We start from the raw sequence: 26,983 nt of genomic DNA, 5'->3' as shown, positions 1-26,983 counted from the left end.
CACGTAGTGGGAAGAGCGCTGACGCTCGGGGGGCGGCCCTGACGGCCAGGGAGGGCCTGGCCCGCGCGGGTGGGAGGGGCCCCGCGGGAGCGCACCCACCCGCGGATGTCCATGGGGTCCAGCTCCCTGCGCCGGCGCCCGCCCCCGCTGCCCGGGAGCAGCGAGGCCCCGCCGGCCACAGAGCGCCTGATGGGGTGCTTGTGCAGCTCCTCCTCGCGGCCGTAGTAGGGGAAGATCATCTGCTGGCCGCTGGCGTCGCGCTTGAAGACCACGTTCGTGTGCAGCAGGCGGCTGAGCTCGCGCAGGAAGTGCAGGGAGTGGTTGCGCAGCTGCTCGGGCGGCATCAGCACCACCAGCACCAGCGTGCCGGCCGCCAGCCGCTCGGGCACGTGCCCCGCGCAGTCCAGCCCGTCCCACTCGCACTCGGCGCTGTTGCAGCCCTGGTCGCAGTGCCCGTCCCTGAAGTGGTCCTTGCAGTACTGGTCGTACAGGGGGCTGTGGGCACAGGGCGCGCTCAGGGCTCCCTCCACGCCGGGCCCCCTCGGCCAGCACCTGCTCCCCCCCCGCCGCCCCGCCCGCAAGCTCGGGGCCCTTCCTCCGCCCGCGCCCCTTGCCCTCCCCCTGCCTGTGAGCGGACGGCTCCCTCGTGCTGCCCCGCGAGCCCCGGGGCCCCCGCGGCGCAGAGCGGCCGTCCCCGCGGGCCTTACTTGCACTGGCCTTCTGCACGCTGGCAGTCGAAGCCGTCGAAGAGGCAGCCGGCCGAGTTGCACTGGCTGTCGCAGCGGCCGTTGCTGAAGTACTTCCAGCACCGCAGGGCCTGCGTGCAGTTCTGCCAGGGGTCGTTGAAGTTGAGGGAGCAGTCGCCGCCGTCCCAGCCGCAGGCGTGGTTGTTGCACTGAAGGCTGCAGACCTTGTTGCCGGCCTCCTCGCGGCAGCCGGGGAGCTCGCAGGCCTCCTCGATCTGCGGCGGGGGGATGTCGAGGCCCACGCCTCCGCCGAAGCTGTAGTCCAGGATATGGCACAGGAGCCCGTTGAACTTGGCGGGGCACAGGCAGCGGTAGAAGGGGCTCTCGGACGTGGGCTCGCAGCTGCCCTGGTTGTAGCAGGGGTTGCCACCCAGGCAGGGGCTGCTGACAGGGAACTGGCACTCGGGGCCGGTGAAGGGGCCCAGGCACAGGCAGGCGGGGCTGCGCGGGCCCGAGATGCAGGTGCCGCCGTTGAGGCATCGCAGGCTGCCGCAGCTGCGTGCGTCGTTCTCACACGTGGCACCCTCGAAGCCCTGCCGGGAAGGGGCCACACAGGGGGTGTCGGGGTGGGCTGGCTCCCCAGACGCCCAGGGACCCGCCCAGGCCTGGCCGTGCCTCTGCATCCCCCATTCCCCTTTCCCCGGGCAGCCGGACCCTTTAAAGAAAGTCAACATAAAACGCTCGGGGGTTCCCAGGGGCTGCGAGTGAGGGAAGAGGGAGCACAGCGGGGGGCGTGGGGCGGTTTTAGGGCACCGACAAACCCACGTGATCCTGCAACAGTGCACACGTGACACTACACGTGTGTCAGACCCAAACACCACAGGAGAGCAGACTTGACGTAACAGTGTATCAGTGTTGATCATTTAACAATGTATTAATGCCCGTGGTAAGTGGTAACAGTGTTCCACGTGAGGGCAAGTTGCTAACAACTGGGAAACTAGGTGTGTAGAGGGAGGGGGTACGTGGGAACCCTCCTTCTGCACGATTTTTCTATAAAAGTGCTCTGAACATAAAGTTTATTGACACAAAACACACGGTCTCGAGGGGAACGAGGAGGCTGGAGTCCAGACACTCAAGCCACCCTTTGTCCTCCGGCACGTGTGTGGGCTGGGGGGAGGCGGGGTTCTCTGGCCACCTCAGTACCCCAGGTGCCCCAAGCGGGCGCATCCTCCTGTCACCTTCAGGCCAGGGAGCCCTCCTGGCCGCACAGGGCCCTTCCCACCGCCTGCCCGGCTGTACCTACCGCTGGGCATTTGCAGATGAACCCGCGGGCGGTGTTGGAGGCCACGGCACAGCTGCCCCCGTTCTTGCAGGGCCTGTCCTTGCAGCCGTTGATGACCGACTCACAGCGGCGCCCTGGGGACGAGAGCAGGTGTGAGGGGCTGACCCCGACCCCGGCACCGCTCCCTGCCCCCGGCCGGCGGCACCCACCGGTGTGGCCGGCGCGGCACTCGCAGTGGAAGGCGTTGACGCGCTGCACGCAGTTCTGGGTGCCGCGGGCGTCGCACGGGTTGGACAGGCACTCGTTGACATCGCCCTCACAGCGCTCGCCCACGAAGCCGGGCGGGCAGGTGCAGCTGTAGCCGCCCACCTGGTCCACGCAGGTGCCGTTGTTAAAGCACTTGGGGCCCCGGGACACGGGGTCGACGGGGGGGTTGCAGTCGTCCACGTTGACCTCGCAGTGCACGCCTGCAGGCCCAGGCGCCGTCAGAGCCCGTGCGGCGGCTCGCTGGCCCCGCTCCTCCCCCGGGTGCGCTCCTTGGCCAGCGGTCAGGACCAGGGAGCCCGGACGCCCAGGAAATGGACGCTGGCCACGGGCCGGCACGCTCCCTCCCCGGGTGTGGCCTTGCCTACCCTGTGTGCCCCGGGGGCAGGAGCACTTGTAGGTGTTGGTGAGGTCGATGCAGGTGCCCCCGTTCCGGCACGGCTGGGACAGACACTCGTTGACCTCCTCGGAGCAGTTCACCCCGTGGTAGCCAGCCACGCACTGCAGGGGGACAGCGAGGGGCGGGCCTGAGGCTCTGCGGGCAGCCGGGGTGTGGCCCCCTCACCCCCTGTGCAGGCTGATGGGGCCCATGAGCTGCCCTCTTGCCCAGCGAAGCTGGGGGTTCCTCCCACTTGGCGGACCCAGATGGAGACCCCGGGAAGGGCCCCAGTAAGCTGCAGTTTACTGCCCAAGGTGGGTGTTAGACCCGGTTCCCTAGCATAGAGGTGGGGGCCTTGGGGCAAATCTGGGGGAGGGGAAACCCCGTCCCATTTCCTCTTCCAGGTGCCCTCCCCCAGAGGACAACTCCTCCAGGCAGTCTTTCCTGATTACTGAGCCCTCCCTTAATAAGACTGAAAGTTGTACACGTCTATGGGCTTGGTCTTCCCTGCTGCACCGGCTCCCAGCCCAGGGCCCAGCCCTCGACGACACTCATACCAGACACGCGCACCCTCACCAGGGACGGGTCCCCACCTCGCAGGAGTAGCCACCAGGGTAGTCGGTGCAAGTGGCCCCGTTCTGGCAGGGGCTGGGCGAGCACTCGTCTACCTGGTCCTCGCAGTAGCTGCCCGTGTAGCCCGCTTGGCAGTGGCAGTGGTGCGTGTTGCCCACATTCATGCAGAGCCCTCCGTTCCGGCACAGGTGGGTAACATTGATGCCTGCAGGGGACAAGGTGGACGGAGCGTGAGGCCTGGGCTCCCCTCCTGACAGCAAACCTCCTGACCTCAGAGGACAGACGCCCGGTGGTTGTGGGGAAGCCCGGGCCAGGCCGGGACACGGCCGGTTACCTTGCTGCCATGCGGCCACCTCACAGGAGACGCTGGGCACGTCGCAGTAGAGGCCAGTCCAGCCACTGTGGCACTCGCAGCGGTACAAGGCGTTGGTCTGCCAGCACCTGCCGCCATTCTTGCAGGGCGAGGAGTCACACCAGCGCACGAGGCTCTGGGGGCGGCAGGGGGCGGCCTCGCTCACAGCGCCCCACCCGCCACTCCCAAGGGGCCCAGCCCACCCGGCAGGGGAACACACACGCGCCAGAGAACCTCTCACCCAAGGTGGCGTGACCCCATCCTACAGAAATGGACCCCGAGGCCCATGGGCCCCCCTGCTCAGGAACCGCCAGGGGCTGGGGTGGGGGTCTCTCTCTTGCTCTGGGCCCTCGGTGAATCCGGACCACCAGCTGCCTTTCCTTTTTTTTTGGGGGGGGGAGGGGGCACACCACGCACCTTACGGGATCTTAGTTCCCCGACTGGGGATTGAACTCGCGCCCCTGGCAGTGAAAGTGTGGAGTCCTAACCACTGGACAGCCAGGGAATTCCCAGCTGCCTTTCCTTGAAGGAAGATTTTTCTTAAGAAGTAAACAGCTCTTTTGTAACTGATGTTTTATGTGAAAATCTTCGATGAATGTAAATCTTTAACACCTTTACATATTTCCTAGGAAAACACTGGCTTTTAGCGGTCTTCCCCCAGATCAGGTGGTCCTCATTCGCGCTCCATAAACCTCTGCTACCTGAGTTCCAAGTTCACCTCTGACTCCTTATCTAGCAGCTCAGCCCAGGGCTGGGCCCCAGGCGGGCAGCCCAGATCTCCAGGAGCCACCCCCGCCCTCTGAGCCTGGCCCTCTCACCCGTACCCCAGGGTGGTGAAGCCAGCTGGAGCTGAGGCGAGGGGGACCCAGTGGTGTGGCTGTGACGCTGAGTGGTGGGCACCCCTGCGGCCCTGACTCACCTGGCAGTTGAGGCCAGTGTAGCCCTGCGGGCAGGTGCACTTGTAGGTGCCATAGCTGTCGTGGCAGGTGCCACCGTGCAGGCAGGGCCGAGAGTCGCACTCATTGACGTCGTGCTGGCAGTAGCTGCCCGTGAAGCCTGGCGGACACAGGCAGGTAAAGGAGTTGATGCCGTCCACGCAGGTACCGCCGTTGAAGCAGGAGCTGGAGGTGGGTGGGCAGCAGGGAGGGCGGTGGTGAGCGGGGGTGGGGGCAGCAGGACCCTGCAGAAGCAGGTACCTCCACGCTGGCGTCTCCCCCTCGAATCAGCGTGGCCAAAGGGGCTGAGTGCCAGGACAGGCCAGGAACAGCCTCCCTGAGGTCAGCCAACAGGAGTCCCAGGAGGTCGCCAACACAGGACCAGGGACCTCAGATTCTCACACCATGTCGTACTCCCTTCCTTTGCCTTCTTTATAACTCACGCTGAGAGGAGCTTCATTACACATATGGTATATAGCGGTTAAGATAAAAATAGGCAGAAACCAGAACTGCACAGACAACACGGGAGATAGTTATGTCAGAAACCAGGGATGAGAATAACGTTCAACACTGAGCTTCCTGGCAGCCAAGGCAAATAAGGAAACAAGATGGGTTACAAGGTCCTTGGTCTGATAGAAGGAGGAACACCAGTTCTTCAGGATAAACCACCAGGGTTCCTGCTCCTAAGTCACACGGGTCAATGGACAACAGCTCTTTTAGGAGGAACAGCATCTGAGTCAACCCGACTGGCACCGTGTGCCCACCAGGCCGACACCTGCTCGGTGCGCAGGTTGCCAGACACTGCGTGGCCCTGTGGCCCATCTGCCTCCCCACGTCAGCCTAAGGCCCGGGACCGCCCTGCATGGCGCCCATACCGGTGGCCGTGGCCCCCACGCACCTCTCCGTGCAGTCAGGCGTGTTGTTCTCACAGTGGATCCCACTGAAGCCCGCGGGGCAGGTGCAGGTGTAGCTGTCCACGCAGTCGGTGCAGTTGGCGCCATTGCGGCAGGGGTTGCTGGCGCACTCGTTGATGTCCTCCTCGCAGAAGGCGCCCTGGAAGCCGGGCAGGCAGTCGCAGAAGGCCGTGTTGATGCCGTCTGTGCAGGAGCCCCCGTTGTGGCATGGGTCTGGGAGGGGAAGGGAGGGCAGGCCTGATGGGCGGGCACCACCCCCGCTGCCAGGGCAACGGAAGCTGCGGGGACCCCGGCACTGCCCCCACGGTGTCCGGCCAGGAGCCCCGGCCCGGCAGGCTGCAGCACGGGCTTGGGGTCTCCACCCCTCCACGTGTTCCCGGTCCCCAGGCCACAAGGGCGGGGAGAACGCCCGGGCTTAACAGTGAGACCGAGCAAGGCTGCACTCAGTCTTCCCTGCTCGCCAGTGAGGCCAGATGAGACGCTCGGCTTCTCTGGATGCCACGGTCGTGTGAGCCAGGGGTCTGAGAGCCCCGCTCCTCACGACAGCGGTCACGACAAGAATAAGAACCACGCCGGACCGGGGCAGGCAAGGCCCTGGGGGAGGAGCCCTGGAGTCTGGTGGGGAGATGCGAGGATGGGCTTGAAGCCTGGCAACCTGGCTCCAGAGCCTCCAGGACCACGTGGGACCACCTAGCTGGTCAACAGCGCTCCGTCAACAGCAGCCACCCCCCCAGCACTCCTCCGGCCCCCGATCGGGCGCCCTCCTGGCGGGTCCAGCTGGACCAAGGGGGCTGCCAGCGCCAACCCTGCACCCGGGTGCTGCCCCGTCCACTCTCCCATCCGACCCCAACGAGCTCCCTGCCCTGAGCATCTCAGAGGTGGACGGGGCTGGCCGGCCACTCACTGGGCCGGCAGTCATCGACGTCCGTCTCGCAGTTACGCCCCGTGTAGCCGGCCTGGCAGTGGCAGAGGTAGCCACCGTTGGTGTTCTGGCAGGAGGCTCCCGCGCGGCACGGGCTCTTCACGCACTCGTTGATGTCGATCTCGCAGGTCTGCCCTGGGGGAGGGGGAGAGGGAGCTGTCAGCTCAGCCCCCTCCCCACAGGACTCTCCCCTGCCCCCCAGGAGCGGGGCCTCCGCAGCCGCGGGATGGCCCTCTGGGGGCGTCCCGGGAAGGAGGGGCTCTCCGACTTGCTGTCCCCCAACGTGGGGCCGAGCAGGATGCAGACGTCCAAGGCTGGGAGGGCTCTGCAGCCCGCTGGCTCATCTCCAAGGACGGGGAGCTCACGACCTCTTGCTCTACAGACGCCCAAGCTCCCCGGAACGCCCAGCCTCCCTGCCCCAGCGCCTCCTGGGCTCGCTGGCTCACCCTGCCAGCCCACGGGGCAGGCGCAGGAGAAGCTCTCGTAGTCCTTGGACTCCTTGCACTCGCCGCCGTTTCTGCAGGGGCCGGGGGCACATGGGGCCAGCACCACCTCGCACGTGGCTCCTGAGGGGAAGAGGCACAGGCGGGGAGCCCCGGCCCGGAGGGTCAACGCCCCGTGGCACCACCTGACAGAGACCACTGCAGCCACCGCCTGCGGCTGGTCCTACCACCAAAGCACATTTGGTTGCCCCGCAGGGGGGCATATGGCGTGGCACTGGAACCCCCGTGAGCGCCTGGCTGAGTCGGGACCCGAACACAAACCAGATGATCCCCTGCCCCCCAAGAGGCTGCGGGGCACGGCCTGGGCCTCACCCCACCGAAAGCGCCAGCAGCAAGGGCTGGGCTGGGACTGACGCCCCCCACAACGTCACAGGGGCCTTGGACCTGCTCCCAGCCTCACGCCCCCTCCTCACCTCCTGGTAGCAGAGGGCCCTGCACTGAGCCGGCGGCCTGGGAGCTAATCCAGGGGCTCTGTGTCAAGGGCAGCAAGTGCCCAACGCAGGAGGCCACTGAACAAAGGCTGCGACAGCAGGGGACGAGCCCTTGCTGCCGGAGACGTGCCAGCCTCAGCCCCGAGCACGGGCTACTTATCGGGGCAGCAGCGGGTGAGGTGTCAGGACCCCCAGGACGGGGACGGGAGTCTGGCTAGACCCCCGGGCACACTGGGGGGCTTTTCCTCCCTGAAAGCCTTCCTGTTTACAGCCCGCGGGACTGAGTCCTGAGGCCGCGAGGAAGCGTTATCTTCCCTGTGGTCCATTATCTCCCCGGCCCGAGGGTCTGATTGTCCAGGGCCTTTCTTTCTATCGGTTTCCACAGCGACCCGGGCAGGCAGGAAATTCGCTAGAGTTTCCGACAATTGTGCAGAGGGAAGCAGGAAGCGGGCAGACGGGAAGCAGGTCAGCACAGGCCGGCTCCTCCCCGCCGGCCCTCCGGCCCCCGATGTCAACGTGTCCGAAAGGGACTCGGGTGCGCCCTGGGTGCGGAAGCCCCTGGGCGGCCACCAGGGGAGAGTTTCCTCACCGGTACAAGAGAGAAAGTCCAGCTCCCCAGCTTTGGTCAAAGAAAACACTGCTCTGGCCATGGGCCGCCCGATGTCATGAGAACCACAGTCATGGGCCCCACCCCGCCCGCCGGGGCCCTCTCAGGACCGCTGGGGGCCACAACTGTCCCCAGTGGCAGCACCCTCTGCCCACTCCCCGTGGGGCTGGTGGCCCTAGTCGTTGTGGACTTTTATTTTTTAACACTTGGCAAATCTCTTCTAAGGAGGGGACCATATCTCGCGATCCCCTTGGCCAGGCCAGTGGCAGAGGCTGAGACGCCCGGGGACAAGTCTCCCGCCGCTCTCAGCGGGAACAGAGGGCTCCTTGTTTCCCCACACAAAGAGGGCCCGCCATCAAAGGAATCCCTCAGGCCCGGCCAGCGGATGGGGAGGGCGGCCTGGCCCCCGGGGGCCCAAGGCAGCATGGACGTTGGGCCGTGGAGGCCAACAGCCCAGGCCCAGCTCCCAGCTCTGCCACCAAGGGGGCCACCTCACCAGATAAAATACTTGGGACCTACTTATACTAAAACTTCCTCCCAGGCACCCGGTATTTTGTGGGCTCATCTGGCAATGACACCTGCAGGGCGAGGCCCTAATGTGGCCAGGCCCAAGGCTCCGAGTACAGAGCAGAGCCTTCGGGATGCCCGCCGAGCAATGCAGACAAGGCCAGCCCCGGAAAGCCGCCGCGTACCCCTCAGGCACCGCTCCCATGGGCGGCCCAGGCCCCGCCCCCCGCCTCCAGGCCCCGCCCCCACCTCCAGGCCCCGCCCTCACCTGTGTAGGGCAGGAGGCAGTTGCACTTGTACCCAGCCACATCATCGATACACGTGCCCTGGTTCAGACACGGGTTGGACGCACACTCGTTGATGTTGGTCTGGCAGTTGGGGCCTGGAGAGGGAGGGACAGCAGTCAGTGTGGCCGTCACCCTTGGTGCCGTGGCCAGGTCCCACCTGGTGTGGAGGAAGGGCCCTGCGCTGAGCCTGGGGCCTGGAGTCGACCCCAGCAGGTCCGCACCCCCCCAGGGAGGGAGCCGCCACGGGTCGCGGTGGCTGGACCTGTGTCCTGGCTCCGCGCTGCCGCCCTGGGGGGCCCGCTCTGCACCAGGAGCCCCGCCCCACTCACCACTGAAGCCTTCCCGGCACGCGCACACGTAGCCGCTGGTCATGTCCTTGCAGGTGCCCCCGTTGACACAGGGGTTCGACTCACACTCGTTGTTGTTGATGTCACAGTTTGCCCCACTCCACCCGGGGTCACAGTCACACTTGTACCTGCAGAAGTGACCACACGGCATCTCAGGTGTGGCCCAAGAGGGGAGGGCCTAGGCTGGGGGCCCTCCCCGCTCTGCCACCTTCCTATGATCTGATTGGACGGAGGCGCCGGTCCGCTCTGACCCTCGGAGTCCTTTAAACACCTTTAAATAGCCCACCTTGCCCAAGAAGGTGGTGAGGGTTTGTTAAACTAGATGGGGGACAGTGCCCAGTTCAGGGCAGTGGTCAGAAGGCCCTCCACCATTCACTCGCTGTGTGGCCCTGAACAGTGTGCTTACCCTCTCTGTGCCAAACGGGGGCATGGGGTCCCTGCCCATGTCAATGGCCCCATCTAGACAGAGCAGTGCCGGGCACGTAATGGGTGTCAGAAACTAAAAGTAAGCTTCTCTACACTCTAATATTGACGCCACACATGTAGGGGGTTTCGCACATCACGCAATCCTCCAGCTCCGGGGACACCAGCTGAGTATCCCACAATTCATTTCTGGCACTAACTACCTGGAGTCAGCGCAGACCCCACACCTAGGGCTCGGTCCCACAAGACCGGCCCCAAGTCAGACACTAACCTGAAGTCCCAGGTTGTCACCTGTACTTCTGAGCGAACAGCTATGAATCAGACGCCTTCCTTGTTGCTAGAATGGCTCACAAACTCAGGAAAACAGTTTACTTACAAGGTTAGTGGTCTATTATAAAAGGTGAAACTCAGGAACAGCCCGATGGAAGAGATGCTCAGGGCCAGGTACGGGGAAGGGCTCAGAGCTGCTCCCGCCACCCCAGCACCTGTTCGCCGACACGGAAGCTCTCTGAACTCCTGCGCTTTGCATTTTTATGGAGGGTTCCTCACACAGGCGTGACCAATTTCCATCACCGGCTGTTGGTGATTAACTCACCCTGCAGCCCCCCTCCCCTCCTTGGAGGTCAGGGTGGGGCTCAGAGATCCAACCCCCTCCTCACACGGTTCCCCGGCACCCAGCCTCATCCTCAGGTGTGCTTGAAAGGGGCTTCGACAAATAACAAAAGATACTCCTTGCACTTCTATAGATCTGAGTGATTGCAGGAACCAGGACAAAGACCAGAACGATCATCTCATCGGGCCGTGGTGTCACAGAAACCCTGCCTGCGGCCACGGCATCCATGTGTGTCCCGAGCGCACGCTGTGGCCCGTGAGCACACAGAGCCCAGGGCAGCGCTGGGCACAGACCAGGAGCGGAGCGAGCGCCCGACGGCACATTTCAGGGCACCAACGGCAGATCCGTCCTTGAGGGGCACCCACCCACTCAGCCCGGGGTCCACCGCTGGCCAGTCCGGGGCTTCGCGACTGCCCCGCCCCGGCCCGCCAGCCGCCAGCCCCCGAGCAGGCCGCCTCCCTGGGGCAGGGCTCCCGAGGACGCGGAGTGCGGGGCGGCCCCGTACCCGTTGAGGCTGTCCCGGCAGGCCCCGTGGATGCAGGGGTTGCTGCTGCACTCGTTGACCTCGGACAGGCAGGTGGGGTCGTGGTAGCCCTCGGGGCAGCGGCAGGTGAAGCCGTTGACGCCGTCCTCGCAGGTGCCGCCGTTGTGACAGGGGTTGTCCGCGCACTCGTCGATGTTGATGTGGCACATGCTCCCTGCGGGCGGTGGCACGGGGGGGCGGCTCAGACACCCACGCCCACCCCCCCAGGAGGGAGAGTGGGAGGGGTCCCAGCCCTCGGGGCCTCAGTCTCCCCCTCCGTGGAACCCCCTCCCCAGGTCCTTCCGAGGCGCAGACTCCCACCGACACAAACTCCCCTCCTGGGGCCCAGGGGCCGAGCTGGCCGGTGAGGGCTGAGGCTCAGGAGGCCCCGGACACGCTCAGGGCAGAGGGCCGTGCAGGGCAGCACGTGTGCCGGGAGCCTGGCTCTGCTCTGGGCCTGCTGGGCCGGCTTTGACCAGGAACGAGAGCCTCAGGGATGCCCGTCCGGTGCCGGCCGGAGCCCCGATCCTTCCGTGGTCTCTGCCACCGTTGCCAAAGCTGGTGGTCTGACAGCTGGGCCCTGGGCGGTGGGCGGTGGGCGGCGGGCGGCCTGCACCATCCCGCCCCCACGGTCCTCAGACCTGGCCCATCCCGGAGACCCTGACGTGTGAGCACAGCCCGGGCCCCTGAGGCAAGGCCGTGACGAGGGCGGGGGGACAGAGCCCTGCGGGTCCCCGAGCCCTGGGCGGCTCACCTGTGTAGCCCGGCGCACACACACACTCGTAGCCGTCAATCTTGTCCAGACACGTGCCCGAGTCACAGGGGTTGCTGGCACAGTCGTCCAGGTTGATCTCACAGTTGGGTCCTGGCGGTGGGAGACCAGAGGCGGTCGGTTCCCGCTCCCGCCCCCAGCCCCCCAGTCACAGCCCCGGCCAGGCACCTGTGGTCCCCTTGAGGCAGAAGCAGAGGTAGGCGTTGTCGCGGTCCTGGCAGGTGCCCCCATGGCGGCAGGGCTGGCTGTGGCATTCGTTGATGTTGGTCTCGCAGTGGTGGCCCGTGTAGCCCGGCCGGCACAGGCAGGTGAAGGTGGCAACGCCGTCCTTGCAGGACCCGTAGTGGCAGGGGTCGGGGTCGCACTCGTCAACGTCCACCTCACAGTGGGGCCCTGTGTAACCTGCAGGGCGGGGGCTGAGAGGCTCAGTGGGGCTGCTCCCCGGGCACGCGGCCGTCCCATCCCAGGACGCCACCAACCAACCCAGGGTCACTTGCGCTCCCGCCGGGGGAGACTGGGGAGGAATGTCTGGGGACGTCCCCCACTGCCCGGGTCAAAGCCTCACCTTGCTCTTGGCCCCTGGACCAGAGGCCCCAGAATGAGGGGGTCACCTTCCCAGCCTCAGCTCCCGGCTGTTCCCCTTCCCTGGACCCTACACGCCTGCTTTTCCTCCCCCCGCTCAGCCTGGCAGTCGGGCGGCCCCGCACCTTCCGTGCACACGCAGGTGTAGGTGTTGGGCCCGTCCAGACACTTGGCGCCATTCCTGCAGGGTGTGCTTGCACACTCGTCCACGTCGTACTGGCACAGGTGCCCGGTGAAGCCTGCAGCCGGGGAGAGGGACGGCGGTCAGACATGATGGGTGCAGTGGCCCCACAGCCAGCCAAGCACAGGGAGTGCCTGGGAGGGCCCCTTGAGAGTGCGTTGGCCGGGGCTGGGCAAACCCCCCATTCTCTTCTCGTCCCCTTTCAGCTCCCGCCTTTCGGGTCACACGCCTCCCGCTCCCTCACACAGGGGCCTCTGCCCCAGACTGACTCCGGTTGCTATGGCTACAGCCTCGTCGGGCTGAGAATCGGGTTCCCGGCTCGGTGTCTGGAACAGCTGATTTGCATCTCGGGAGAGCCAAGGCTCTGACCCACAACACCTCCCCGGGCCCGGCGTCCCCCAGACCCCAGCCCTCCCCCGGGACAGACTCAGGCGCCCAAAGGCTCCTTAGGCCCTCCTGGGCATCGTGTGCACTGCAGGCTGGCGGAGACGGGAGGCCAGGGCAGGCTAGACCTCCTCCCGTCGAGGTCCCTCCGGGCTTGGCGAACACACCGCTGCTCCCAGGGACCCGCCAGCAGGAGGAGGGTCTCTGGGTCCCGGGCTCCCCAGCAAGGTTGGGGGCCAGGACCCCCTGCCCAACCCAGCCTTGCCCACTGGGGGAAGCCTGAAAACACCCTGCCCACTCCCGAGGTGAAAGTCGGCAGTCTCCCACCCAGCCCCTGGGGGACCCAACCCGGCAGCCCGCAGGGACAGCGGGGCGCTCCCGTGGGGGGCGCAGCTGGGGCCAGGCCTCACCTGTGGGACACTCGCACACGAACTCGTTGATCTTGTCCAGGCAGCGGCCATTCTGGAGGCACGGGCTGCTGGCACACTCGTCCGTGTTCACCTCGCAGTGCACGCCCTCGTAGCCTACGGGGAGGGGGCGGTCAAGGGGGGCAGGACCCCATGACCCACCTCGGCGGCCCTCACTACAGCCGAGGGCTGCCCCCTCCACACCTGCTCCCCCGGGTGACCCAGCTGCCCAGCTCTGGCCCGCTCTCTGCTGTGCCCCACGGGCCTGGCTCGGTCTCCCCAGATACCCACTGGGGCCGCGGCCTGGGCGGGCAGAGGAGGTGCGGCCGGGCTGCTCCCAGGGGTCCGTCGGCCTTGACGCGGCTTCCCCACCCCCGCTTGCCCGGTGGTGCCCCTGACGGTCGGGCGGGAGGCTGGCCACGTACCGGGCATGCAGATGCACTGGAACTCCCCAATCTGGTCCAGGCAGGTGGCGTCGTTCTGACACGGGTTCGACACACACTCATTGACGTCGATCTCGCAGCGCGGGCCGGTGTAGCCCTGCAGACACCGGCACTCGAAGGAGCCCAGCGTGTTGATGCACTTGCCCGCATGCTCACAGGGGTTGGCGCCTGCGGGTGGGCGGGCACGGCACGGTGAGGGGCGGCTCCGGGAACCCTGGCCTCCAGAACCCTCTGGGGTGTGCCCGCCTCCCCCATCAGACTATTTCCACCAGGCTCCCAGCGCCCTGGCTGCCCCCTCGGCTGCCCGTACCCAGCGAGCACTCGTCCACATCCTGGCTGCAGGCCGGCCCCGTGTAGCCCGAGGGGCAGGTGCAGATGGCCTTGCCGTTGACGGGGTTGGTGTCGCAGTTGGAGCCCTCATTGCAGGGGTTGCTGATACAGGCGTCATTGAGGTGGCACAGCAGACCTGGATGGCATAGTGGTGGTCAGCCGAGGCACTGCCCCTGGCCTGGGAACGCGGGCTGCCCGCAGCCGGGGTCCACCCCCGCCCGGCTACCCAGGGAGGGACAACCCCACCCACCCACTGTGCCACTGCTAGTGACCCCGTGGAGCGTCCCACGACGCCCGAGTCACTCCGGGAGGTTCACTGCCCGCGGCCCTGACGGCAGGCAACGCCCCAGCCCCGCCAGCCCCTTCACTCCAGAAAGGACCCTTTTGGGGTCACCCTCACAGGCCCCGCAAAGCTGCAGTCCGTGTGTCTGCGCAAGGGCACGCACGCGAGCCCTGACCCGAGGGGGCCCACCGCCGGGCGAGGGCAGCGAGAACCCGCCTCGTCGGCGCTCACCCGTGCGGCCGTGGGGACACTCGCAGTAGAAGGAGGCCACGCGGTCGTGGCAGGTGGCGCCGTGGAAGCAGGAGGCACTGGCGCAGTCGTCGATGTTCTCGCTGCAGTCCTCGCCCGTCCAGCCGTTGACGCACACGCAGTTGTAGCCGCCGTGGGCATTGTGGCAGGTCCCGCCGTTCTGGCAGGCGTTAGGCATGAGCTGGCACTCGTCCACGTCCTCGGTGCAGTGCTGACCTGCGGGGGCCGGGACCGTCGGGCCGGGCGGTGCCTCCAGACCCTCAACCACAGCCGAGACCCTCCCCTTCGGGGCGCAGGGCCCCCTCCACCAGGAAGCCTTCCCTCATGACTCCTCCGCCTGCCACCAGCCTGAATCACTCCTTCCCCTGCACCCCTGGCGCCAGAGGGGGCTCTCATCTGGCTGCTGTGCAGGCACAGGTGCACTGGGGTCCACGCTCGTCTGTGGGTGGGGCCGGCGTCCTACCGGCCAGCGTCCCCGGGTCCTGCCCAGCAGCCGGGCTCAAACTGGGGACCTGATTCTGGCTCAGGGCTGCCCAGGGCCAGGCTGCAAATGGCCCGCACAGACCAGCTGATGCCACATCTGTGCTGACTGCTGGGGCGGGGGCCTCAGAGCCCGGCGGCGGGGCAGCCCCAGGTCACTCCGGAATCCCTCCCGGCCTGGACCAGGTTCTCGCCCCCCCGGCCCGCCCCGTGCGTGTGCTCCAGCAGCGGCGGTGCCCACCCAGGCCTCTCCGTGCGCACACCTGTCCACTCCGGGGGGCAGCGGCAGTTGTAAGTGTTCACGCCGTCCACGCAGGCGCCTCCGTTCTTGCAGTTGTTTCCTGGACAGTCGTCAATGTTTGCCTCGCAGTTCTGGCCGGTGAAGCCTGTGTGGCAGGGGGGAGCCAGGGGCCCGGTCAAGCCTCCCTACAGGGCTGGGCAGCGCGCGTCGCTGCCCTCACCTTCCCTGCCACGCTCAATCTGGGCTCTGGCATCTTCCTGGCTGCACCCACGACACCCTACTCTGGACAGAGAGCTGTTCCTCCATGGCCTACCCTGTGATGCCCGCTGCCTCACAGCCCTCGGGGTCCACGCCCCACCCTTCCCACTCCTGTGACCAGGACGGGCGACACATTCCCCTCTAAGGAATCATTTTGTAAAGAGCCAGCTGATCAGACAGGAACTCAGGATTACAGGTTCTAGAGGTTCTGCTGTAGAAGACCTTCTGTGTAGCGGCTCCAGTGACTGGACACTGCCTGCCGGCTCGCCCCACGCTGGGGGTTCTCTGCAACACCCCTGTGTGCGGCCACAGATACCCCGCCTTGCAGGGGCTGCACTGGGCCCGGGGGCCCGCCAAGCGGGGAACCGGAGCGGGGAGACAGTGGGACCCAGGTGGGCAGTCCTGGGGGGATTGCAGGTGTGGCCCTTGGCTTCCCAGGAACAGAGGCGCGGGCAGGGCCCACCTCCTCCCCCAGCCCGGGCCCACCTCTGCAGCACCAACTCCGCAGCCAGCCAGTTAGCTATTAATCCATTCAACTCCCGCTGGTTCAATAATCAACCCAGAAAGGTGCGCCTGGCAATAGCCAAACCTGCAGCCAGTTACTGATTAATGCTCCTCCCGGGGTGCCTTTGGACTCCCTCCTGCCCCTCCCTCTGAGGCCCCCGCACGGGAGGCTGGCGCCCTCACTCCAGACCCACTTGTATGCGGTGGGCCGCAAGTGCTGCTTCTCCCTGGCTTTGGAGGGTGAGCTGTAAAGCAGGAAGGGTCTCACCTCACCCACCCCAGGCGTGCAGCATCCTCTGGCTGGCCCCCCACTCCGCCCACCTCCACGGCCCCACTTGACCCATGTGGCCAGACACAAGGTCCCAGGCCTGGGGTCCCACAACCACCAAGAAGGCATCTGAACCCAGAACCGGGGGGCACGCCTGGCCCAGCCCCCTGTAGACAGCTGAGCAGCCCAGCTGGGCGGCCAGCAGCACCGCGGCAGGCAGGCGGCGAGGGGAGTGCCAGTGACATGCAGGAAATGCATGCGCCCGGCGTCTGCACGCACAGACGGCCGCTGCAGTGACAAGGCCCGGGGCTCATGGACAGTGGGCGGGCAGAGCACTTCCTCTTTGCAGGGGCTGAGCTGGGCCGCGGCAGCATGGGGGCTGGGGCGACCCTCGGCTCACCCCTGGGTCAGCCAGACGCTGGGCTCCCCTCCAGCACCCAAACCCCAGCCCCACCTCCTCATCCCGCCCCCCTCCTGAAACACCCTTCCCTTCCTCGTTCCTGCCTAACCGCCTAACCGCCAGTGCGCAGCTGACAGACGCGAGATCTTCAAACCTCTTTGTCGTTACTAGTATTTTTAGATCACCAGCAGCAAAACTGACTCAAATGAAAACTACAGTGGCAAGTCTGGGACACACAACAGGGAGAGTGGAGCTGCTGGGGGGTGCTGTGCCCGTCACTGTCGCCCCACCGGTGGGAGACCAGCGGGGCCAGGAGGAAGGGCCACCACTGGGGCAAGTGACGCATAAGCCCCAGCCTCACTGTCCCCACCTCGGGGAAACAGGGGAAGCCCGGGGGCCGCATGAGCGAGGATACTCCCTGCTGCCGTGGAGAGCTCTGTAACGTGCACGTGGGCCCAGGGAGCTCAAGATTCGGGGGTTCCTGAGTGGCCTGGAGAAGGCTGGCGGCAGGGGAGGAGCATCAGGGGTCACGGGCCCAGCTGTCTGGTTACAACGGACCCGTCCCCGGGCAGAAGTGGGTGGGCAGGTGCCTAATGGGTGGCCCCCATTCCAGACCCGCCCCTACACCACACCCAAGGCTGCCTTCCAATCGCCCGCGCTCAGTGGACGTCCATCCCCAGGCCCAGCATGCCCTGCTCCAGCCCTGTGCTCCCTCTGCCCTGGGCACCCCCGGCCCTCCCACCAGGCAGGGGGAGCACGGCCACCCCCAGCAGGGGCCAGCGAGCGGTACCTGGCAGGCAGGCGCACTCGTGGGCGGTGTCCCCCGTGGGGCGGCAGGTGCCCCCGTTCTGGCAGGGGGAAGGGCTGCAGGGCACGTAGGGCAGCTCGCAGCGGGGGCCGGTGTGGCTGGCGCGGCAGGCGCAGCGGTAGGAGCCGACCTCATTGTGGCAGGTGCCACCGTGGTGGCAAAGCCCGGGGTTCTGGCTGCACTCGTTGACGTCCTGCCTGCAGGTGGGGCCGTGGAAGCCGGGTGGGCAGCCGCAGATGTACGAGGCCTCGAAGGGCAGGCACTGACCACCGTTGGCACAGGGGTTGGAGGCGCAGGGGTCGGCCTGCTGGCATGTCTTCCCTGGGGGGGCAGGAGCGAAGGGGGTCAGCCGGCCTCCCTGCTCCCCGCGCTGGGCCGCCCCAAGAGCCGGGGGCAGCCTCCAGGCACCACGGAGGAGGTGCCAGCCGGGGATGAACCCCACGGTGTCGGCTCCTGACACCTCAGGACCCCGACAGCTTAGGGGCTGAGTGACCGTGGCAGGATGCACGGCGGCAGGTGCCCCTCCAGAGCCCGTGTTCTTAAACTCTGGTGCCCGCAGTGACACCATGGCTCCTGCAGGGGGGCCTGCACTCCTGGCAGGAGGGGGGTGGGAGTCTCCCCTTTGCTCACACAGGCGGGCAGGGGTGGGGCCCTCCAGGGCTGGAGAGGGGCGTGGGGACCCTCCGGGGGGGTGCTCTGCGCCACTTCTGGATCACGGACCCCAATAGCCGAGCAAAGCCCTCCCCAGCCACACAGACGGGGCCGGCATCTGCTGTGCGGGCAGCTGGGGGAAGGCCGGGGCCTGCCCACCCCTCTCGAGCGCCACAGCCCCGTCCCCCGCCGGCGTCCTCACCTGACCAGCCCGGAGGGCAGAGGCACTTGTACTCGGTGAGAGTGAGCAGGTCACAGGTGCCGCCGTTGAGGCAGGGGCTGGCGAGGCAGGCGTGGTCGCGGGGCGTCAGGCACAGCGGCCCCGAGAAGCCCAGGCGGCAGCGGCAGGCGTAGTCCACCAGGCCATCACGCTCCACCGTGTGGCACGTCCCGCCGTTCTTGCAGGGGGCGCTGAGGCAGGGGTTGGGTGCCTGGCATCGCTGGCCCGCAAAGGCCCCGCTGCAGCTGCGGGAGACAGACCGGGGCGGTGAGTGCCCGCCCCCCAGCCAGCCACCTGCCATCAACCCCGGCGTCGGTGGGGCCCCACCCCGGGCAGCGGGCATGGCCGGGAGCGGCCCCTCGAGGAGTGAGGGGAAGTTCTGGGACCAGAGGGGGTGGTGGTTGCCCAACATCACTAGTGTGCCAAACGCCACTGAACTGTACGCTTTTAAGTGGATAATTTTATATTAAGTGAATTTCACCTCTGTAAAGAAAAGCGATTATGTTAATTGGAGAAGCTAGAGACCAGAGTGTTTGGTGGGCCCCGGAGTAGGTTTCAGAACTCACGGAGGCATCTGTCTGCACCCTGGCAAGCCACCGAGAAGGGGACCGACCACGCGGGCAGACACGGCCGTTCTCTGCCGAGGGGAACGGTGCTCTGTAAAATCTTTAGTTTCGGGGCCTGCCTGCTTTTTCTCCTCTTTAGCTTTTCGGTAATGAATGTGCGTTATTTGGTTAATAAAAGAGTTCACAGCTTTTTTTCTTTCAACATCGATAGGATAGCAAACGTGGAAAGGACTGCCAACACGACGTGGCCTGGCTTCCCATTTTCTTCGCGACGTGGAGTTCTTTGTCAGGGGTCTGATGCGCTGGGGACCGTGCTGGTCGGCACCCATCCCCACCCACACGTGGCACCCAGACACGGCTCTTCCGTTGTGCGGTCAAGGCTTCACGACAGATGTCCACACGACGTCAGCCAGGAGCAGAAACACCCGCTGCCCAGCTGGAGAAGCCGGGGTCCAGGAGGACCGCTGCTCTGGCAGGCCGGCACTTCCCCAGGTACTCACTGCCCAGGCTGCGACTGGAGCAGGTGAGCCAGGAGGGCGGCGACCTGCCTCCCCTGCCCCCAGGCCTGGTGCCACGCGTTCCCTGCAGGGAAGGGCTCAGCGCCTGCCATCCCCACCCCAGGGCCCCCCTTAGCCACCTGTCGCCTCGGCTTCTGGGGGCTGGGCCATAAACTGCCCCCGCGAGGTCACCTCGCGGCCTTGCACTCGAGGAAAAATCTCAGGAAAGGCTCTGGGACCAGCCAGGCATCACTCTTCCCAGCGGCAAAGTCTCTGAGGTGGAACGCTCCTGGCCTGGCCCCCAGCCTGCGGCAGCCTGAGAAGGCGGCCCCAACGCTGGGCCCACAGCTCTGGGCACCTGTGGGCGGGGCCTCCTCCCACCTGGCGGGGCAGCAGGGGGCGCTGCCGGGAGCCTGGGGTCCCCTGGATGAAGAGAGGGCCCTCCTGAGCCCGGACCATCCCACCTTCCAGAGCCCACCAGAACCCCTGCCCCCAACAAATGCCAGCCCCCCACTCCCTCCCCTCCTGCCTGCCCTGGGGGCTAAAATCAAAGCTGCACAGGGAAGAAGGGGAGGGGCGGCCCCTGGAGAGGCCCTTCCCCAGGGTTGGCGGTGGCAGTGTGGGGGGGCCGGGGTCTGCGTTTCTCAGCAGCTGGGCTGCGCCCCGTCCCCGTGGCCTGGGAGGCATCTATCTCCCTGAAGCCTTTTATCTGGGGCTGGGGCTTGGGTAGGGCAGGCGGGGAGGACGCAAAATGGCCACTCCGGCCCACCATCTGTTGCCAGAAGCCAAGAGTCCCAAACCAACTGGCTTAAAGAAAACCAGCTGCCCTCTGGGAGGGGTCCAGGGGAGGTAACTCAGGCCTGAGCCAGCCCGCTCAGGGAGTGGGGGCTGGTTGGCTCCTCGCGAGGGGCACAGACCCCAGCACGCGGCCCCCGTGCCGCTGGCGCCCTGGCACCTTGGCTCCTGCAAGGCCACACCCCAGAGCCTGGGGAAGGCGGTGTGACCCCCACTGTGCGTGGATCCAGTTACAGGTTGCCTGGTCCCGGCCCGAGTGGCACTGGGAGCCCAGAGCCCTGGGGGTGGGAGGGGGGAGACCCAAGAGGCAGCACCTCCGCCACCTCTCAATGCCCTCCATTGTCAGGCAGGAGCTGGCCGCAGCTCCCACTTGGAGAAAAGGCTCTTTTTTCTTCCCCAGCTACTGACGGAGCAGGCAGGCGGTGGGTGCTGGACAGAGGGTGCTTGGTCATCAAAGCGGGATGGGAGCCAGTCCTGTCCAGGCCTCCCTCTCGCCTCTGGGCCCTGCCCCCATCCCGCCAGCTCCAAGGGGAGGGAAGCCCACCCGCATGGGCAAGATGAGGCGGGCCTGCCCCACGGCTTTGAGGGGAATCCACACAAGGCTGCCCAGCACCGTCCTTCTTGTAGGCTAGGCCTCCATCATTGGTCCCAGGGGTGGCGGGGTGGGGGGCCTGCCACCACTAGAGCAGTCCCCTGCTCAGCCGTGCTCCCAAGTGGACCAGAAGGGCCCACTCGGATGCACAACCCTAGACCCTCCAGCCATGGGGCGGTGTGCCCCTGAACCAACCCTCCTCCGTCCCATCCTGAATGGGGAGCCTCACGTGGACGACTGTGGGCGAATCCGCCTGGACCGGGAGCGTCCCGGCCAACGAGGCTGTATTACGCTGGGCCGGCAAGAGGGAAAACGCACCCAGTAAATCAGGCGTCGGCAGCGCGGACAAAGGGCGGCTGGGGAGCAGGTGTGCCTGTGGCTGGGTACGCGGGCAGCAGCTGCTGCCGGCCCGGGCGCGGCGGCCGCCAACCCCAGTGGGCGGGGCAGGAGCCAGGGAGGCCCCTCTGTGGGGGAAGGCGGCAGCTAAGGGGGTCCATTGTCCTCCCCACTCCCGCCCAGGCCTGGTGGACCCTGCCGTGAAGGCACGCTGCCCATCCGGGCCGGCTCCAGGGCTGGGCTTGGGCCTGGCCGCCGTCCACCAGCACCCCAGCCAGAGGATGGGCAGGGCCGGAGGGAGGGGCAGCCTCCGGGGGTGGGAGTGCCGAGGCAGGTGCTTCGTGGGGTGTGAGGTACGACCAGGGTCTGGCCAGGAGCCTCAGCTGGGAGGGAGGAAGCCCTGAGCCAGGCGGGCAGGGTCTGGGTCTGGGCCTGGGCGGGTGGGGGGCGGCGGAGCAGCTTTCAGCCAGTCCCGGAGGCCACTCCCCAGCGCCTCCCACCCCCGAGTTCTGTCCCTGCTCTGGCCAGCCTCCAGCCATGCCCCCTCTGTCCCCTGGACCTGTCTGCACCTCTCTCCTACCCTGGCTGTAGTGCTGGGCTTCCTGGGGAGGCACCCACGGCACCCGCCCTTCCCTAAGAAGGCGGAGGGCCCGTGAGGCTGCTCAGACATGGCCAGGGCCACCAGCACCCGTGAGCGAGCCCCTCACGGCCATTCTGTCCTCGACACCTGTCCTGGCAGGTCAGTGTAAGTGCCCGGCGGGGACACGTGCCCGGGCTTGGAGAGGGAAGTCACACCCAACACCTGCCGTGCGATTCCAGGCCAGGGGCCGTCGGGGGCCGTGTGGAGAACCTGAGACGGGAGGCAAGAGCCTCCTGCAGGCTGGATGAGAACCACCCCACCCACCACGCGGCCCAGCCCCTGGCACCCCGGGGCCCATGATGGCTCCCCGTTCCTTGCTCCCCTCCTGAGGGAGGTCACCCCAGCACCTGCTCCTCCACTGGCCTTCTCTCCCAGCCACACACGGCCTGGCCACCTGGGCGGGGTGACCTGTCCTGGCCCACCCTGGCCAGCGGCAGGTGAGTGACAGGTGGGGCTGAAGGCCCCAGGAGAAGGGCCGCAGAGGGGCCGGCTCCCCCCCCCACCCCCCCCCCCGAGGAGGAGCACCTAATGGCTGCGGCCCGCCCGGCCTGGAGCTTTGTTCCCGCCTCAAAGTTTCCACCGTGCCCGCTCGGCCCTCCCTGCCACACACCCCCAGCGCTGCTCCATAGAAATGCAACCCCAGAAAGAAGCATCCGGAGGCAGATGTTGCCTCGACCTTTCACCCTTTCACCCGGGACTAATTCTAAATTGTGCTGTTTTCCTTTCTAAGTTAAGCAGGCCATCTGCTGCCCCCAGGGGACAGATGACAGCTCCCTCCTCCCCTCAGTTCCAAGGGGGAGGGCCTCAGTACTGAGGAGGGATTTACTCAGTTCTGCCCTCAAGGAGTTTACGGTCCAGTGGGGCAGAGCCAGGGGTGAGCACGGGCCCTGCACCCTGGCCGGGAGCGGTGGAGGGGGGGCCAGGGGATCCGTGATGTGCTGCTGCCCTCCTCCCTTCTGCAGGAGGGACAGAGGTGCCCCAGGGAGGGGCGTCCTGGGGGCTCCCCCAATGGATGGGTGAGACAGTTCTGTCAAAGGGACTTTGGGGGGCGAGAGGGGCCTCCTCCCGCTCTGCCAGCCCCGGCTCTGCGGTGTGCCCCGCCTGCCTGGGCCTCGGTTTCCTGTGCGGGGAGGGGGTCGAGGGGACTGCGTGGGCTCATAGAAGGCCCCACGCAGAGGCAACCTGGCCACGTGGGCAGAGGAGACTCTCGCTCTAGCCAGCGCTGCTGTATTTGATCTGCACGCAATTCACCGATGTGTCCCTGGGAACATGTTTGCTGCACCAGGGGAGGTGCGCTTGTTTAAGGAGAGCCGTGAGGGACACAAGGGCTCCCCAGGCACAGAGGGCCCCGCCCCACCCCACGCTGCCTGGGGGCCAGGACGTGCAGGACGAGCTTGTAACCCGGGCCGGAGGCCACATCTGCAGGGCCCGGAGCCTGCACCCCAAAGGTGGGCAGGGGCCGCGCCACCCAACCCAGAAAGGGGCAGCTCTGCAGGTCCCTGGGCCCTGGCCGCCCCCCACCCCAAGGCAGCCTGCGTCCCGAGCCCCAGAGGGAAGCAGCCCCTGGCTGACTGCAGCCGTCCTGTTCTCACCTGGCTCCACCTGTCCCCGGAGTAGCAGGGAAGGCAGACTCCCCCTGCCCGCCCCTGGGACAGCCCCTCCACCAGCGTCCGTTCCAGCCCATCTTCCCGCCACCTCTGAAGTCCAAAGTCTCCTCTGGCCGTGGAGCGCAGCATGGTTACTCACAAGCAACAAAGCGGGTGGGTGGGGGGGTTACCCTTCCCAAACACCCGCCCCCAAGCTGGGGGCCACCAAGCCGCCTGCTCCCAGGGAGGCCGAGTCAGGGCCTGGGGTCCCGCCCCCAAGTTGGGGGTCCCACAGCCAAAGACCCCTCCCACCCCATAGCCTGGCCCGGCTCCGCCTGCAGCGGGTTCCGGCGAGAAGCCCTCTCCCCACACCAGCACAGCCTCCTCTCACAGGCTTTCCGCCCAGGACCCTCCAACACACAGTGTCACCAGGGCCCCTGAAGACGGGGGCCAGGGAGCATGGCTGGCTCACCTTGGTACCCGCGCTCCTCCCCAGAGGTGGTCCGTGGTGCTGAACAAAGAACACTGAGGCCCGCCGCCAGGCAGGCGGGCCCGCCCACCCCTGGGCAGCTTGGCCGGGAGGTTCTGAGACCCCTGCCCCAGCCCAGGCGACTGGGGCCACCTGCACACTGAACAGGGAGACTGAGGCCAGGAGAGAGCAGGACAGGGGGCGCCAGACTCTGGGTCCCCAGCTCCTCCCCCAGAGGGGGCGGGGTCAAGGAGCCCAACTGTGTTCCTGGCCAAGGCGTGGGGGGGCGGTCCTGGGCTCCTCTGGGCAGAGGCCAGTCCAAGGCCCCCCAGATCCCAGTTGAGGGGTCACACCTTCCAGGAGGCACCAGCTGCTAATGGATGATGTGCTCACGGCAGGTGTGGGCGCGCGCTCGGTGACATCTGCTGGCTGCCCCCCACTGCGCCCGCCCGGGGTCCTGGGGTCCTTCCTCACTGGGAACAGCCAGGACAGCTCAGCTCTGGGGAACAGAGCCCCCCGGGGAGACATGAGCGCCAGGGTGAGAGGGCGCCCGGTGCCTCCGACGGCCCCTTGTCCTCACCTCCCCAAAGCCCCCAGGACGCAGAGCCAGGGCAGGCCAAGTCCCCAGGTTTCTTTCACGCCTGCAGGATCCTTTGTCCAGGTACCTGTCTGAGGGACAGGCTGGGTCCCAGCTGTGACGCTGCTGTGCCCGAGGGGCACCTGGAAGACGGCCCTCTGCACTCCCCTCATCTCTGCCCCTTTCTGCTTCAGGGGCTACCCACCCACCCAGGGCATGGGTCAGGTGGGGGTGTGCCTGGGTCAGCCCGGAGCGTGGTCGGTCCTCCATGGGTCTGGAGGCTACAGTGTGGGACTGCTGCCCCCTTGCCCAACCTGCCGCCCCACTGCCCCTGGAAATGACTGCAGGGGGGCCGGCCAGCACCTGGCTGAGCTGTGGTCTCCCTCCAGCCTGTGCAGCCGCTGGGCTGGGGCAGCTCAGAGCCGCGTGGGGTGGGGGTCCCTGCCCTGGCTCCCAGGGCCTCGGGAAGGAGGAGAAGGGCAGTCAAGGCTGCAGAGGGACGGGGGACCCTGGAAAGGGACCAGCCAGGTCTGATGCAGACAGACCCCATCCCCGAACAACAGTGATCCTCAGCCCAGAATGGCAGCAGCGGGCAGAGGAGGAAACCTGGTCCCCGGCGGGGTGGGGTGTGGAGCCGCTCGGCCCCAGCCGCTGCTCCCAGCACTCTCCGCTCTTTGTCTTGAATCTTTCTCCCAAGTTGCATCTTTGGATGGTTTAAAATATGCTGGAAATAGGAAGTGCCGGAGCACGGGGAAACCCTTTGTGTGTGGGACGGAAGCCGTCCTCCCGGGAAGCCACCTTTCCCACTGCAGGGAAAACAATGCCCACCCGCGGCTCACGGCCCCCCGCGGCGCTCAGAGCTGCCCCACCCTTGACGTGGGAAGTGGCTTGCCCGTCTGAAGGGACGGAAGGGCCGGTGCAGAGGTCAAGCGGCTTCCCGGAGATGGCCCAGCTGCAGCGGGCAGAGGCAACCGAGACCCACCCATGGGGCAGGGACGGCCGCTGCTTGGCCAGCCCACCCCCCCATCCCCCGGACACTGCAACACTGCAAAAGGCACAGCCAACGGGGCCAGGGTGTCCTGGGAACGGGCTGTCCCGAGAGAGCCCCGGGGGCTGTTGGGCGTGTGAGAAGAGCCTGCTGGCCCCCACGCCCCCACTCTGCTGGGGGAATTTACCAACCACCCCCAAAAGATGGAGCCTGAAGCTGGAGAAAGGCTGGAACGGGCGTCCTCCCCTGGGCTCACCCCAACGGCCCCCCGAGACCCACGTGGACGAGCCTGCTGCCCCCTACGGCCAGGGATCCCCACAGCTGCCGGGGCCTCTGCTCCCAAGCAGGACGGAGCCAGACCTGCGTCCCCAGACGCTCGGATGCGGTGAAGGGATGGATGCGCGCGCAGCCTGGCGCCACGGGGCGGGCTTAATCCAAAACTCGATTAATGCAGTCCGCGACTGCAGACCGAGCTCCGCACCAAAGCCAGAACCCATTCTGCAACTCCCCGCCTCTGCTCTCAGGAGCAGATGCCATCCCGGGGGTTCGGGAAGAAGGAAGGGTGGCCCGGCGGCGCCCCTGTCCTCTCCCGCTGACCAGGGCAGACGCTGGGGGCAGCCCCGCGTGTGTCCAGAGTCTGGTCAAGAATGCAGGGGGAGGACACCAAGGACCCCGTGACATGGGTCCCAGAATGAAGAAACTGTGGACGCCCCTCCCCAACTCCCGGACCTCCTTGGACTCTGCCAGCTATATCTTGTCTTACTCTTGAAACGGTCCTGCAAGGACACACTGGGCCCATTTTACAGATGAGAAAACCAGGGCTCAGCCAGGTTATGCCCACGGCACCACCTGGATTTGAATGCAGCTCTTAACCTCTCCTGCCCCCAATGGTGGCCCGACGCCGGCCACCAGGGCGCAGTCAGAGCACGGCTGTCCCCCTAGAGGCAGCTAAAGGGCCAGAAGGTGCTCCCTGGGTAGAGGAGGAATGTGTGGGTCCCCTGCACCCCAGCTGTCCCCCGCCCCCTGCCCCTAGCAGCCTGGATTTCTTGCCTGACCGCCTGCTCTCCCCAGACCGGGAGGGCCGGAGCAGACAATGCATTCTTACAACCCCACAAATCAGCTGAAACTCAAAACCCCAGATTGGGGGGGTGGTGTCTGGGTGAGATGCCTGGGAATTGGGGAGCTCCCAGCCGGTGGGTGGGACTGCTCTGGGCCCCGGCTTCCCCACACCCCTTCCGGGCAGCAGGAGGGTCCCACCAGTGCCGGACACCTGCCACCACCCTCACCCACAGTGCCTGCGTGGCCTTCCTTCTTGTCTTGTCTGGCTCTGGGGACGGAGGGAACGGAGGCCACAGCCAGCCATCCCCAGGCCAGGCCAAAGGAGAGCCGGCCCCTGACTAAGCCGCAGCACAGGGCGCAGGCTTCCGGGGGACCCCAGGGCCCACCACCAGCGACCCTCTCTCTGGACCCTTCTCCCAGCTCAGGCAGGCCACCTGCACACCGCCACCCACCCCACCCAAGGCAGACCACCAGGCTCCCGTGCCCCCCCAGGATCCCGTGACCCCCAGGCTTGCACACGGGCCCATGGTACCCCTGGCCATCCACTTATAGCCCTTGCTCTCACCCCAGGCCCAGCACAGTCCCCATGGCACCGGGGGGCACAGCAAACACCAGAAGACAGAATCCTGCCAGCTGCACCCAGGCCTGCGTGGGACAGGCCTGCACTGTCACACCCTGGGGCCACCCGGGCATCCTGGGCCAGTTGGTGTGGGTCTAGGGCCATCTGGGGGGCTCTTCCCTGTGGGGAAAGCAGTAGGTTCTTGGGTGGGGCATGACCTTCTGCCCTTGCGTGACCTCGCCCAAATCCTGAGCTCGGCTGGTCTCTGGGAGAGCTTTCTGGACGAGGCCTTGGAGTATTAGGAACAAGC

General features: G+C 66.7%; 1 protein-coding gene across 3 annotated transcripts in view; it reads right to left on the bottom strand.

The window, feature by feature from the left end:
- The window catches only part of NOTCH1 (notch receptor 1), a 47,017-nt gene that overhangs the window by 8,614 nt on the left and 11,420 nt on the right, over positions 1–26,983 (bottom strand). For 2 of the 3 annotated variants that reach the window (XM_082469548.1, XM_082469549.1), the window contains exons 3-26: positions 17,992–18,254; positions 17,121–17,459; positions 14,923–15,045; positions 14,162–14,395; positions 13,628–13,783; positions 13,300–13,485; positions 12,878–12,991; positions 12,028–12,141; positions 11,489–11,722; positions 11,303–11,413; positions 10,531–10,723; positions 8,972–9,117; positions 8,624–8,737; positions 6,754–6,873; positions 6,290–6,442; positions 5,370–5,598; positions 4,456–4,657; positions 3,519–3,672; positions 3,205–3,389; positions 2,601–2,733; positions 2,178–2,435; positions 1,990–2,102; positions 708–1,279; positions 100–495 (exon numbers count right to left, since the gene is read on the bottom strand). In XM_082469548.1, the coding sequence (XP_082325674.1) occupies positions 100–495; positions 708–1,279; positions 1,990–2,102; positions 2,178–2,435; positions 2,601–2,733; positions 3,205–3,389; positions 3,519–3,672; positions 4,456–4,657; positions 5,370–5,598; positions 6,290–6,442; positions 6,754–6,873; positions 8,624–8,737; positions 8,972–9,117; positions 10,531–10,723; positions 11,303–11,413; positions 11,489–11,722; positions 12,028–12,141; positions 12,878–12,991; positions 13,300–13,485; positions 13,628–13,783; positions 14,162–14,395; positions 14,923–15,045; positions 17,121–17,459; positions 17,992–18,254 (4,842 nt within the window). The remainder of the gene's footprint in view (positions 1–99; positions 496–707; positions 1,280–1,989; positions 2,103–2,177; positions 2,436–2,600; positions 2,734–3,204; positions 3,390–3,518; positions 3,673–4,455; positions 4,658–5,369; positions 5,599–6,289; positions 6,443–6,753; positions 6,874–8,623; positions 8,738–8,971; positions 9,118–10,530; positions 10,724–11,302; positions 11,414–11,488; positions 11,723–12,027; positions 12,142–12,877; positions 12,992–13,299; positions 13,486–13,627; positions 13,784–14,161; positions 14,396–14,922; positions 15,046–17,120; positions 17,460–17,991; positions 18,255–26,983) is intronic. The other variant, XM_082469550.1, reaches the window with a different exon arrangement.

The sequence above is a fragment of the Balaenoptera physalus genome (genome assembly GCF_965194825.1).
Source record: "Balaenoptera physalus genome assembly, chromosome: 7".
NCBI lineage: Eukaryota > Metazoa > Chordata > Mammalia > Artiodactyla > Balaenopteridae > Balaenoptera > Balaenoptera physalus.
Note: the sequence above shows the minus strand (reverse complement) of the source record. Positions and strands in the feature narration are given on the sequence as shown.